Source organism: Salvelinus fontinalis, chromosome 4 (genome assembly GCF_029448725.1).
Source record: "Salvelinus fontinalis isolate EN_2023a chromosome 4, ASM2944872v1, whole genome shotgun sequence".
NCBI classification, from domain to species: domain Eukaryota; kingdom Metazoa; phylum Chordata; class Actinopteri; order Salmoniformes; family Salmonidae; genus Salvelinus; species Salvelinus fontinalis.
The window spans coordinates 56,367,479-56,382,686 of NC_074668.1; the positions used below are offsets into that span (position 1 = coordinate 56,367,479).

The 15,208-nt window shown below is 41.1% G+C and overlaps 1 protein-coding gene across 1 annotated transcript in view; it reads right to left on the minus strand.

The window, feature by feature from the left end:
* LOC129854024 (SH3 and multiple ankyrin repeat domains protein 2-like) overlaps positions 1-15,208 on the minus strand; it is a 271,897-nt gene that overhangs the window by 40,016 nt on the left and 216,673 nt on the right. Inside the window, exons 20-23 of the mRNA XM_055920631.1 lie at positions 5,792-5,815; positions 3,039-3,077; positions 2,623-2,729; positions 2,362-2,485 (exon numbers count right to left, since the gene is read on the minus strand). Coding sequence (XP_055776606.1) covers positions 2,362-2,485; positions 2,623-2,729; positions 3,039-3,077; positions 5,792-5,815 — 294 coding nt within the window. The remainder of the gene's footprint in view (positions 1-2,361; positions 2,486-2,622; positions 2,730-3,038; positions 3,078-5,791; positions 5,816-15,208) is intronic.

Here is a 15,208-nt window from a genome sequence, read left to right on the forward strand (position 1 = left end):
GGTCACCTAACAGTACGAACTCTGACTCTGGTCCCGTGTGGCTCAGTTGGTAGAGCATGGCGCTTGCAACGCCAGGGTTGTGGGTTCATTTCCCACGGGGGGACCAGGGTTCAATTCCCACGGGGGGACCAGGATGAATATGTATGAACTTTCCAATTTGTAAGTCGCTCTGGATAAGAGCGTGTGCTAAATGACTTAAATGTAAATGTAAAAGATAGATGGGAGACAATCAATTCACATATGGTGTCCAGGGCACAGCTGGGGGCTGAGGGGGGTCTATAACAAGCGGCAACAGTGAGAGACTTATTTCTGGAAAGGTGGATTTTTAAAAATAGAAGCTCGAACTGTTTGGGCACGGACCTAGATAGTATGACAGAACTCTGCAGTAGATTGCAACTCCGCCCCCTTTGGCAGTTCTATCTTGACGGAAAATGTTGTAGTTGGGGATGGAAATCTCTGAATTTTTGCTGGCCTTCCTAAGCCAGGATGGCTAGGACATCAGGGTTGGCGGAGTGTGTTAAAGCAGTGAATAAAACAAACTTAGGGAGGAGGCTTCTGATGTTAACATGCATGAAACCAAGGCTTTTACGGTTACATAAGTCAACAAATGAGAGCGCCTGGGGAATAGGTGTTGTACTGGGGGCTACAGGGCCTGGGTTAACCTCTACATCACCAGAGGAACAGAGGATGAGTAGAATAAGGGTACAGCTAAAGGCTATAAGAACTGGTCATCTAGTGCATTGGGAACAGAGAATAAAATGAGCAGATTTCTGGTCATAGTAGAATAGATTCAGGGCATAATGTACAGACAGGGGTATGGTAGGATGTGAGTACAGTGGAGTTAAACATTGAGTGACGATGAGAGAGGTTACATCTTTGGAGGAACCAGTTAAGCCAGGTGAGGTCTCCGCATATGTGGGGGGTGGGACAAAAGAGCTATCTAAGGCATGTTGAGCGGGACTGGGGGCTCTACAGTGAAATAAAACAATAAGAACTAACCGAAACAGCAGTAGACAAGGCATATTGACATTAGAGAGAGGCATAAAGCAATCACAGATGTTGATCAGCAGATCTAAGACAACAATGAGCAAATGGCGATGAATGGGCAGAGAGTGGGCAGAGGGCAGTTAGGTACACACAGGACCTGAGTTCGAGGCTGGGGCCGACAGATAAATAAAATGAGGTACCGTGTAAGTGAACAGTACAGCAGGCATCAGCTGTGTAGCCGAGTGATCATAGGGTCCAATGAGCAGCAATAGGTGAGTCAGGGAGCCGTCTGGTAGTCGCTACTACGCTAGGCGAGCGTGAGACACGGCATTCAGAAAGCTAGCGGGCCGGGGCAAGCAGATGGGTCTTTGGCGTCATCGCAACGGAAAAGCCTGTTGAAACCACAACGGACGATTACGTCGGCAGACCAGTTGTGATGGATCTGCGGGGCTCCGTGTCGACAATAAAGGGTCCAGGCCAAAAAGAGGTATTGTAGCCCAAGAATTAGCTGGTATACTTCGTCGGCTAGCCGGAAGATGGGCCTAGCTCGAGGCTAGCTCAAGGCTAACTGGTGCTTGCTTCGGGACATGGGCATTAGCCAACAATAGCCACTCGGTTGCAGCTAACTAGCTGTGATGATCCGGTGTAATGGTCCAGAGCTTGCGGCAGTAATACGGTGATGTGGTAGAGAAAAGCAGTCCGATATGCTCTGGGTTGATATCGCGCTGTGCAGACTGGAAGGTATTGACCGAGCTAAAGCTGGCTGGTGTCCGAGCTAAAGGTGAAGGCCGCTAGCAGTGGCTAACAATGTCTAATAGCTAGTAGCTAGTTAGCTGGCTAGCACCTGATGGAGGTTCCAGTTATAAAGTATAAAAATAGCAGATCTGTACCACATTGGGTGAGACGGGTTGGAGGAAAGTATATTTAGTTCGTAGATGGAAAGCGAGATTAAAATATATACAAAAAACCCACAAAGAAACAGACTAATTACATGGGACAAGACAAACACACATCCGACTGCTACGCCATCTTGGAACACCAAAACATATACTGAAGTTACTAGCTACTGTAGGTATTGCAGTCATAACACACAGACCTGCCTTTGGGCTACTATTGGCTCTGAGTGGCGTGATGAATTGGATGGACCATTAATATAATTTGTTTCTATTAAATACTATTGCTTAATCATAGACTGTGGTTTCAGTGTATGGGTAATGGGGTATAATATTGTCGCCTCAGAGCACAATTTGGCAAGTGGATCACTCTAATTTGTCCAATATCACACTTAATGAAGCCAGTTACTCTCTGAAGTGAACTCTCTGGAAACGGTAATCATAGTAAAGTACATTAGACATTAGACACATACACACACACCTATGGACTTTTGTCTCCTCATGGTGCCACCCTTGGCAAGTATGCCCAGGAATGCCCCCCCTCTAGGACTGCCTGGCACAGTGGGTGGTACCACTGCCACTCCACTCTGGCGGTCGTACATGGACTGTAAACCAGAGTTGAGTAGGGTTAGAGTTTGACATATTCACAACACACTGAGTATTGACCAATACCGTACTGTATATTGCTTTAGATAGAAACGTCTGCTAAATGGCATATACTATACTGTGTGGAGTAACTCACATTCATGTCAGTAGGCGTGACCAAACAGCGGCTGGAGGGGCGTGGCTTAATGGTGGCCACCTTCATGTCCACGGCATTCTGGGAAGATGACACCTCGTCCACTTTATCTGCAAGACAAACCCCATCCCCTATGAGTGACAGGGTAAATAGGGCAGGACTTCCTTAAGCCTAAATATGTCATGGGCCATATGCGTTCGCAAGCCAGTCATTTTCATGACCCCTTCCTCAGTTTCCAAACTAAACTGAGGCTGAAACAGAGAAAAAAGAAACACAATAAAATGATTTGATTTTGGGAAGAGGCCAGCCTTGGAAGCCGTGCAAGCCTTATATTGCAAGCCTTATATAGCTTATATTATGTAATATTTAGTTGTATTCATTTTTGGAAAGGCTCCATGCATTTGGGGATGTTACTGTACTTAGAGTGACTTGAAAACATATCCTCTTCTTCTGACCATCTACACACAGAGGGAAGAGAGTGGATTCAGCCTTAACCAGGACTTCGATTAGTAACAACCTCTAATACACACATACGCACAAAGAAATGCACACACACACACACAGAATCATACGAACATACACACATATTCTGACACTATGGGTGACTTCTTCTATCTGGCCATTTTCTGAGGCCTGATGTGTATATATTCTGTTTCCGATGCCACTCCAGTAAATGAAACCACTCCAAATTCATCCATATTCCATACAATCTGTTATGCCGTGTAGATCCTGCTATTTAACATTATTGTTAATCTGTTGCCAATCTTTTCATTCATATGGGATTGAATTGAAGATTTATTCTAATTCATTTTTTAAATAATATTATTTTATTTGACCTTTATTTAACCTGTCAAGTCAGTTAAGAACAAATTCTTATTTACAAACCTGGACGACACTGTGCCAATTGTGCACCTAATTCATATAGCAGGATCAATAAAACAGATGGCATGAACCAGTTTTGAGATGTGAAAACCTCTGACACACTTTGAGTTTGGGGTGAACTATCCATTTAACAGCTCTTGAGTTACCTGAAAAAACCAAAGTTAAAATGTTCACCTATGTGACTATGCGTCTGACATAAGCAATGTTTGAAATATAATACCATGTTATCACGTTATTGAGTCTGTGATGTCCATTCGGGAGGCACAGAGATTAGACTGGAATAAAATTATGCATTCTCATTGGTGCAAACACTTACATTCAATGACAAATCAACGTACTACTGTCAATTCCATTTAATTTCCAGTCAATTCCGGAAGTGAACTGATATTCGGAATTGGAATTTTGTTTACTTTCTGAATTGTCACAGTTGGTATTCACGTAATAATTCCCCTCGACCATGGCCACAAAATGTGAAAAACCAACATACTTTCTTATTGACCCCCATTGTAAAAGAGACAACTTCGTTGTACATTTTTTGTTATACAAGAAAGAATAAAACATGCTGAAAAGCTGCTGTGTTGTTCAAAGCACATGGCGACAGGTCAAAAATCACCACCTACGGTTCGCAATGCTCCCACATAGGGAAATAGAGTTTACGAGAAGAGCCTTATGGCTCCAGGCTATTCGGTGTGGGAGAGTGGGTAATGTGGAGACGAGGTGTCCAAGTAGGCTACACGTAGCTATGTGTGCGGAAAACATTGAATCACAGGTAAGACATTTAACTTGTTTAGTACAGTCTGTTTGTAACTCCACCCACTACTTGTAGCTGTATAGTCCGTTTGTTTGTGTTGGTGGTCTTGGCTAGCCTAATGTTCCGGTTGGTAGCTAACGTAAACTCACCCCATTCCGTACAAATGTGCGTAACCACGACATTCAAACGAGGCTACAAAGAAAACTAATGGGACTGTAGCGACTGTGTTGACTTCTAAATTGGGGGTGTGAACTAGGTTTCTATTCAAGCGTTGATCGACATGGTAATGGCTCTATAGTATTGGAGAAGAGTTGAAAAAACTGACCCTCCGTTACATCTTGACGTGTCATGTCGTAACGTACAGCACTCGTAAAGCAGCTATTTCTGTCTTACAATCTCTCTCCACCAGGTGTAGCACTTCTCTCATCTTTAAAAACAAGAAATGGACAGTGAAGGGGCTAAGTGGGGGATACCTAGTCATTTTTTTCGTCATCATTGCATGCGATCATCATTCTCAAAGCTGCTGTTTACTTCTATGATCACTTTAGCACCGCCCTAAAAACCCGATTCAAAGTCGACACAAACCTTCAAATAGGTATGTAATGACACATTATATAAACTCTTTATAGTGTTTTATTTACATTTTGGAGGTGATAAGTTGAGAAGTTGGACAGATCGAGTGAAAAAAATCAATTTTCCCACACGACATCTGTCCTTCTCACTATAGCGCATTAGTTTCACTTCCCCACCCGCCATTTTTAAAAAGGCCCGAAGGAGCTCATTGCCTTCTTGAATTATGCAGAAACGGGCAGCATGAAGGTCTCAGCATGAATTCTGTTGGAAAGGGGAGAAATTGTGCTTTACAATGGTATTGAAATTACAGTTGATCTGGAAGTATTACGTTTTTGGGGAGCTAAAATAAGGTCAATTGTACGGACCAAGGCGATGTACGAGTTTACATGAGTTTACATTAGTTAGCACTAACTCACTCAAGTGGCTGCTAGCATCATCATGAAAAAGTGCATGAGGGAAGGTTTTCTTAGTAGTGAGAACGCTAGAGAGCAGGCAATGTTGAAAAGTAATCTTTAGACATGTACTTTTCTTAAATGTAGTTTTGTAATTGACTAAAACAAGCAGACAACAAGAATATTGCGTCTGAAAAAGGTGAAGTTTTTGCTGTGAGACAATGGGGTAACCTAAGTATCCACAGGTTGTTTTCCTCACAGGCGGGCAGGATCATTCTAATACCGACTGGGTCTATTGACCGGAATTTGAATGGAACTGACCCCAACCCTGCTTGTTGTAGTAATACCGACTTTATCATGCAAACATTACCAGACAATGACATACTAAGTAGGTATTATTCTCAGGGGGATACACATTTTGTAAATGATACAAAGACACTTTGTAAATATAATTTAAAAAATATTGTTAATACAGTCAATAAAACCAATACACAAGTCAGTGATTTGTGGGTTAGTCCTCAAGTCATCCATACAACATACTGTACTTTGTGTGAAACATGCCTACGTAACTTACCACCTTTCTTTTTCCTTAGTGTAGCTTGGGAGGGATAGAGAAAGAATGCTCTGTATTTGATATGTGTATTTGACCCGGGTCTGACGAAAAGTACACTACATGGCCAAAAGTATGTGGACATCCCTTCAAATTGGTGGATTCGGATATTTCAGCCACACCCATTGCTGACAGGTTTGCCGCCATTGGACTCTGGAGCAGTGGAAACGTGTTCTCTGGAGTGATAAATCACGCTTCACCATCTGTCTTTGGTGGATGCCAAGAGAACGCTACTTGCCAGAATGCATAGTGCCAACTGTAAAGTTTGGCGGAGGAGGAATAATGGTCTGGCTGTTTTCATGGTTGGGTTAAGCCCCTTAGTTCCAGTGAAGGGAAATCTTAACGCTACAGCATACAATTATATTCTACACGATTCTGTGCTTCCAACTTTGTGGCAACCGTTTGGGGAAGGCCCTTTCCTGTTTCAGCATGACAATGCCCCGTGCACAAAGCGAGGTCCATACAGAAATGGTTTGTCGAGATTGGTGTGAAAGAACTTGACCGGCCCACACAGAGCCCTGACCTCAACCCCTTCGAACACCTTTGGGATGAATTGGAATGCAGACTGCGAGCCAGGCCTAATTGCCAAACATCAGTCCCCGACCTCACTAATGCTCTTGTGGCTGAATGGAAGCAGCAATGTTCCAACATCTAGTGGAAAGCATTCCCAGAAGAGTGGAGGCTGTTATAGCAGCAAAGGGGGGACCAACTCCATATTAATGCCCATGATGTTGGAATGAGATGTTCGACAAGCAGGTGTCCACATACTTTTTGTAAATGTATATGCATGAAAAGCAAAATACCAAATTTGTAATGAGCAGCCATAGAGATAATACTCTATGACATTCTCTATCCTATACAGCAAGAAAAGACGGTATTAAAATAGCAATGAACAGTAAAATGAGTAGTAGAATTCATGCATGTGTCAACTGAGATCAGGGACATAACATACAATAGTGACATTGGCCTGACACTTTTCAGTTCAGCAAGATCTCCCTTTCTCTCTCTCTTAACCTCTCCTCTATCTCTATCCCCAGCCTCTCCTCTCTCCCTTAATTTATCTCCTCCTCTTTATCTCAATCTCTCTCTTCCTTTCCTCCCACTGTGTTCCTTCAGTGGTGTTATTGATGTGTAAAGTGTTTCTCCTGTTTTCTACCTACCTTGTCAACTACCTATTTTTTCCTGACAAAAACTATGACAATAATAAGAGGAAAGGCCCTGGGAAAAAAAGATGTTACTTTTCATTTCAGTGATGAAAATGTGATGAGAATTCCATGTGAGATTGATGGAAATTTAATTTGACAGGAAGTTTTGTTTTTAACTGTTTTGTCCAATCCTAAACATGCATGCATAACATTTCATGCAATCCCCTCATTGGCAGAATTACCATCTTTCAGTTGCCCGGTCTGATTGAGCTGATCTGCCTGGCACTCCCACACAGCTCCCAGGCGGTCACTTCAGTCATTAGTCAATCTTTTGAACTGATGCGAAGCCAGGACACTTGACTTGTAACTAAACTCAACTAGAAACAATTTTTACACTCTCTCTTACTTTCATGGAGGCTATTTTTGCTTCGATCACGTCAGAAGCTCTATTTTCCCATCTGTGCTGCAGCTCTTGTGCCACGGTCTGCAAATTCGAGTTGCGGTTGCTTTTTGCCTATGGGAAAAATGAATGCTATTTGTTGAATATTAGGAGAACAGAAATACTTCTGGCATTTTTGTGAAGCTCTAATTCTCCCATTTTCAACGAAACTGCTTCTATTTACCCCCTTGACAGGTATGATGGAGAAAAAATCAGAGCTGTAAATTGTTTAACCTCTAGCGAAGGCTTTTTAGCATATATGGTTAATTATGAATGGCATTGGTTACAATCTGCCACAATATCAATGCTGCCAGCTAAGGTATACAAGTGGATAGTAGATCTAGTTGGACAACACTTTCTGAATGTGCACATGATGGAAGTTAGAGGTAGCCTAAATATTCATTATTTAAAGATGCACTACAGTGGTTCCTCCTTTAAAAGTTGCAAGCTTACACCGCGGGACTTAGAGGTACCCAGCATCACGGCTTCATTGCTCCAGACCACCAAAAGGGGGAGTTAGAGCACTCATTATGCATTTGGGTCCCAAGGTTTTAATATGACCAATCATATCGAGTGGTTCCAATGACGAATTTGACGTGAGCCACCTGTCGCTTGCGACTTTCTTCAGCAAAGATGGCTGACAAAACATTACAGTGGAAGCAAATGTAAGTAACTATAACGTCATAACGAGTCAAGCAAACAATGTACAATTGAGAGGAATATGTTAGTTAAAGTAGAGACAAACGATTGTGCATATTTTTTTGTCATAAAGTTAATTTACGAAAATCGCTATTTAGCAAGGTTTTTTCCCAGTCATATCCAAAACCAGTTGTATCAAACTCCATTCTTTGAATGATGCTGTGTCTGCATGTACAGTTGAAGTCGGAAGTTTACATACACTTAGGCTGGAGTCATAAAAATTGTTTTTCAACCACTCCACAAATTTCTTGTTAACAAACTATAGTTTTGGCAAGTCGGTTAGGACATCTACTTTGTGCATAACACAAGTAATTTTTCCAACAATTGTTTACAGACAGATTATTTCACTTATAATTCACTGTATCACAATTCCAGTGGATCAGAAGTTTACATACACTAAGCTGACGGTGCCTTTAAACAGCTTGGAAAATTCCAGAAAATTATGTCATGGCTTTAGAAGCTTCTGATAGGCTAATTTACATTATTTGGAGATGTACCTGTGGATGTATTTCAAGGCCTACCTTCAAACAAAGTGCCTTTTTGCCTGACATCATGGGAAAATCTAAAGAAATCAGCCAAGACCTCAGAAAAAAATTTAGACCTCCACAAGTTTGGTTCATCCTTGGGGGCAAATGCCTGAAGATACCACGTTTATCTGTACAAACAATAGCAAGTATAAACACCATGGGACCACGCAGCCGTCATACCGCTCAGGAAGAAGACGCATTCTGTCTCCTAGAGATGAACGTCCTTTGGTGCGAAAAGTGCAAATCAATCCCAGAACAACAGCCAAGGACCTTGTGAAGATGCTGGAGGAGACAGGTACAAAAGTATATATATCCACAGTAAAATGAGTCCTATATCGACATAACCTGAAAGGCCGCTCAGCAGGGAAGAAGCCACTGCTCCAAAACCGGCATAAAAAGCCAGACTACGGTTTGCAATTGCACATGGGTACGAAGATCGTACTTTTTAGGGAAATGTACTATGGTCCGATGAAACAAAAATACAAATGTTTGGCCATAATGATCATCATTATGTTTGGAGGAAAAGGCGGAGGCTTGCAAGCCGAAGAATACCATCCCATCCGTGAAGCACGGGGGTGGCAGCATCATGTTGTGGGGGTGCTTTGCTGCAGGATGGACTGGTGCAATTCACAAAATAGATGGCAACATGAGGAAATGAAAATTATATGGATATATTGAAGCAACATCCCAAGACATCAGTCAGGAAGTTAAAGCTTGGTAGCAAATGGGTCTTCCAAATGGACAATGACCCGAGGCATACTTCCAAAGTTGTGTCAAATGGCTTAAGGACAACAAAGTCAAGGTATTGGAGTGGCCATCTCAAAGCCCTGACCTCAATCCTATAGAACATTTGTGGGCAGAACTGAAAAAGTGTGTGTACGCAAGGAGGCCTACAAACCTGACTCAGTTACACCAGCTCTGTCAAGAGGAATGGACCAAAATTCACCCAACTTATTGTGGGAAGCTTGTGGAAGGCTACCCAAAACGTTTGACCCAAGTTAAACAATTTAAAGGCAATGCTACCAAATACTAATTGAGTGTATGTAAACTTCAGATCCACTGGGAATGTGATGAAAGAAATAAAAGCTGAAATAAATAATTCTCTCCACTATTATTCTGTCATTTCATTCTTAAAATAAAGTGGTGATCCTAACTGACCTAAGACAGGGAATTTTTACCAGGATTAAATGTCAGGAATTGTGAAACTGAGTTTAAATGTATTTGGCTAAGGTGTATGTAAACTTCCAACTTCAATTGTACAAATTATTTGTGACATTGTGGTTACATTAAAGAATGTAAACAAGTTGTAAACAAGATGTGTTCTATTTACAGTAGTGATGAACAACTGGAGGCATTTTGAAAACAGGTTTTCAAACACTTGTTTTTAACAACTGTACTGTAGCAGGTGTAGCCCATCATGCAAAAGTTTACTATTAGCAGGACAATAGACTTTATATAGCCCGGCTACTGGTGTGAAAATGCCAGACAAGTTCGACCGGGTTTAAATCAGGAGACCTACATGTAGAGTGAATTAAAACATTAAAAAAAAGATATACAGCAGACCGACCGAAGGTGTTGTAGGTCTTTTATTTGTTTATTTTTATTTAACCTTTAGGGTGGTACCATTCTGCTCATCTGATGAAGGTGCTCATGGATGAGATTCAAACTTTGAAGACCGAGATCGAGTCATTGAAGGCAGACCAGTAGAAAGAGAAACATTATCTGAGGGCAGAGATACGGGTGACAGCTGATGCATTGGTTCAGAGCCAGGCGGTACCAGGCGGTATTGGCGGAGAGTCACTCCTCATTTGTGGAGAGTCAGGCGGCATTGGCGGAGAATGACGTGTTGAAAAGAGGGAGGAATGAGAGGGCGTCACAATCCATGTCAAACACACCTGTGAGCTCTGGAACTCTACCTCCGACAGGCATAGTCAACATACGTGGCAGGTTCGTCAGGTCGTCGGTTCACCCTGACATTTCCATTCCTCTTCTGACAACAGAAGGGCCGCCCGGACCGGTATGCTGTCCTGCTTTTCCAAGGATGTGTAACCGAAGAGATACCACGTGTGGGTACAGAATACAAACTGGGATGGATCCCGAGGCAAATGTGGCTTACCAGTGAACCTGGTCATCATTAATACTGTGTCTCAGAAGTTTCTGTCCATGACTGATGCAACCCGAAAAAGCATTAAAGACAGAGTTAATGAGTACTTGAGTTCACCAAGAAAGAATGGACATGGCTTTTTCTCCCTTATGTAAGGAATTAGGCACTTTCCCATGTTTACTAAAGTATGTACTGTAGGCTATGTTTACTTGTCAGACTGCACAGTAGCCTAATAAACAAATGCAGGTGGCTTGTCTTCAAAATGATTTATTATCCAAATGTAAAAGCATATACTGTACAGTACTGTATTTCTTCATCAGCATCTTTTATGCTTTTTTAATAAAATAATGATAAAAATATTCTTTCAAAATGCTGATTATTTAGTTATGGATTCATGACGAATTACTATGGGAATAAATATCACTGAATTACAGAAATATTGGAACAAAGTTGTCTAACGAAGGTAAACAAATTGTTGCTTACTGGAAAATACTCTTTCAAACACAAGGTCAAGTTGTACAGCGCCATTATGGCTATTAGCAGGGCTATATTTTGGCCTTTATAAATATTATTTTGGCCTTAATTCAGATTACAATCGCTCACTGTCATTTCTTTGAAAACAAAATAATCTCCAAAATATTGTTTATATATACAGTGGGGAGAACAAGTATTTGATACACTGCCAATTTTGCAGGTTTTCCTACTTACAAAGCATGTAGAGGTCTGTCATTTTTATCATAGGTACACTTCAACTGTGAGAGACGGACTCTAAAACAAAAATCCAAAAAATCACATTGTATGATTTTTAAATAATTAATTTGCATTTTATTGCATGACATAAGTATTTGATACATCGGAAAAGCGGAACTTAATATTTGGTACAGAAACTTTTGTTTGCAATTACAGAGATAATACGTTTCCTGTAGTTCTTGACCAGGTTTGCACACACTGCAGCAGGGATTTTGGCCCACTCCTCCATACAGACCTTCTCCAGATCCTTCAGGTTTCGGGACTGTCGGTGGGCAATACGGACTTTCAGCTCCCTCCAAAAATGTTCTATTGGGTTCGGGTCTGGAGACTGGCTAGGCCACTCAAGGACCTTGAGATGCTTCTTACGGAGCCACTCCTTAGTTGCTCTGGCTGTGTGTTTCGGGTCGTTGTCATGCTGGAAGACCCAGCCACGACCCATCTTCAATGCTCTTACTGAGGGAAGGAGGTTGTTGGCCAAGATCTCGCGATACATGGCCCCATCCATCCTCCCCTCAATACGGTGCAATCGTCTTGTCCCCTTTGCAGAAAAACATCCCCAAAGAATGATGTTTCCACCTCCATGCTTCACGGTTGGGATGGTGTTCTGGGGTTGTACTCATCCTTCTTCTTCCTCCAAACACGGCGAGTGGAGTTTAGACCAAAAAGCTCTATTTTTGTCTCATCAGACCACATGACCTCCCATTCCTCCTCTGGATCATCCAGATGGTCATTGGCAAACTTCAGACGGGCCTGGACATGCGCTGGCTTGAGCAGGGGGACCTTGCGTGCGCTGCAGGATTTTAATCCATGACGGCGTAGTGTGTTACTAATGGTTTTCTTTGAGACTGTGGTCCCAGCTCTCTTCAGGTCATTGACCAGGTCCTGCTGTGTAGTTCTGGGCTGATCCCTCACCTTCCTCATGATCATTGATGCCCCACGAGGTGAGATCTTGCATGGAGCCCCAGACCGAGGGTGATTGACCGTTATCTTGAACTTCTTCCATTTTCTAATAATTGTGCCAACAGTTGTTGCCTTCTCACCAAGCTGCTTGCTTATTGTCCTGTATCCCATCCCAGCCTTGTGCAGGTCTAAAATTTTATCCCTGATGTCCTTACACAGCTCTCTGGTCTTGGCCATTGTGGAGAGGTTGGAGTCTGTTTGATTGAGTGTGTGGACAGGTGTCTTTTATACAGGTAACGAGTTCAAACATGTGCAGTTAATACAGGTAATGAGTGGAGAACAGGATTGCTTCTTAAAGAAAAACTAACAGGTCTGTGAGAGCCGGAATTCTTACTGGTTGGTAGGTGATCAAATACTTATGTCATGCAATAAAATGCAAATGAATTACTTAAAAATCATACAATGTGATTTTCTGGATTTTTGTTTTAGATTCCGTCTCTCACAGTTGAAGTGTACCTATGATAAAAATTACAGACTTCTACATGCTTTGTAAGTAGGAAAACCTGCAAAATCGGGAGTGTATCAAATACTTGTTCTCCCCACTGTATATATATATATAGCCTTCCCGCTGTGGACGTCTATTTCAGCACCGTTTCGCGCTGCTCTCAGACAAGCATGGAGAAACAAATGTTAAATTATATTCTTAAGATATGTGTTGACTAAATATAAGTGAAGTCTTCTACATAATCAAGTTAGGTTTCTCCAGAAATAAATAATTAAAGATAACAAACTGGCTTTATTTACAAATTTGTGAGAATGTCTCACCCCATGTTCAAGAATTGCCTTTTTCTCACTCACTCTAGGTTAAATGAAAACAAAATCTCCAAAATATTGTTACTTTTTAAACAAAGCGATTATTATTAATTCATTTAGAATTATATAAATTCCCCTTTGGATCTGTGAGAATATCTTAGAATATCTAACGGGAAATGCCCATTAGATATTCATTTAGAATCCTCCAATCCTCTAAATGTAATTATTGGTGGAGAGTCATTGTAACGGTCCTGACCTGTTTTATGTTGTTTTTGTATGTGTTTAGGTCAGGGCATGTGTTTTGGGTGGGCAGTCTATGTTATCTGTTTCTATGTTGGTTTTGGTTGCCTGGTATGGCTCTTAATTAGAGGCAGGTGTTTTGCGTTCTCCTCTAATTAAGAGTCATATTTAGGTAGGGTGTTCTCACTGTTTGTTGATGGGTGATTGTCTCCTGTTTCTGTGTCAATGTTACACCATACGGGATTGTTTCGGTTTGTTCGTGCGTTTATGTAGTCTGTTCCTGTGTCGGCGTGCTTCGTGTATTTGTAAGTTCGTTTGTTCAGGTCTGTCTACATCGTTTTGTTATTTTGTTAGTTATATCAAGTATAGTTCGTTTTCGTATTAGTTTGGTCTGTTTTGTTTATTTAATAAATAATCATGTATTCACAACCCGCTGCGCCTTGGCTCGATCACTACACCTCCTCTTCTTATGAAGAGAGAGAGGAACGCCGTTACAGTCATGTCATTGAAAAATATATATTTAGATATACTGTAGGCTTACCATAGGCAAAATGAGTCTCACTAGTGTTGAGTAATGTGCTGTGTCTTATTTATTTAAAGAGCATATTGAAGTTAGAAGCAATAGGATTTGAAGCAAAAGCCTACAGCTATTTTAGCACCGTTTCACGCTGCTCTGAGACAAGAATGGGGACTGGTCTTGATAAATCAATGAGATTTTTATTTTCACTTAATATCCGTTTGGGTATTGGTTTGACTAGAATTAGAAAATTAGGGTGCAGAAATGTTATGCTCTTAATGTAACCTTTATTTAACTAGACAAGACAGTTAGGAACATATTCTTATTTACAAGGACAGCCTACTCCTTCCTCCTCGTCCGGGAATTGAACCCCGGTCTCCTGCGTGCCCTGCCCGCACAATTCTTTAGGTAAATAGCCCAGTACTGTACGTACTGCTGACCACTACGTTGTACAGCGCCATATTTCCGTTCCATCCTAACGGAAACCCAGAGGGTTTTTATTGGAATAGAAACACCATAATATTAATCAAATTAATTAAGCAAGTACCAGTAAAAGGTTTGGACACACCTACTCATTCCTGGATTTCTTTATTTTTTTTATATTTTCTACATTATATAACAATATAGAAGACATCACAACTATGAAATAACATATATGGAAACAGTTAAGAACAAATTCTTATTTACAAGGACAGCCTACTCCTTCCTCTCCATTGGGGAATTGAACCCCGCTCTCCCTCGTGTCTGCATTCTGTAGTACAGACATGGCCTGCTCCCCCTTATGTAAGGAATTAGGCACTTTCCCATGTTTACTACAGTATGCATTGTAGGTTATGTTTACTTGTCAGACTGCACAGTAACCTAATAAACAAATGCAGGTGGCTTATATCTTCAAAATGCATTAAATGCTTTATTATTCAAATGTAAAAGCATATACTGTACAATACTGTATTTTCATCAGCATCTTTATGCTTTCGTTAACAAAATAATGAAAAAATACTCTTTCAAAATGCAGATGTTAATTTAGTTATGAATCCGTAACGAATTACTATGAGAATAAATATCACTGATTTACAGAAAGATTGGAACAAAGTTGTCTAATGAAGGCAAACAATTTAGAATAGTTATGCTGTAGCCTACTCCCGACCATCGCGTTTAACAGCGCCATATTTTCCATTTCATCCTAACGGAAACCCAGAGGGTTTCGTTTTTCTCGGAATAGAAACACCATAATATTAATAAAATGA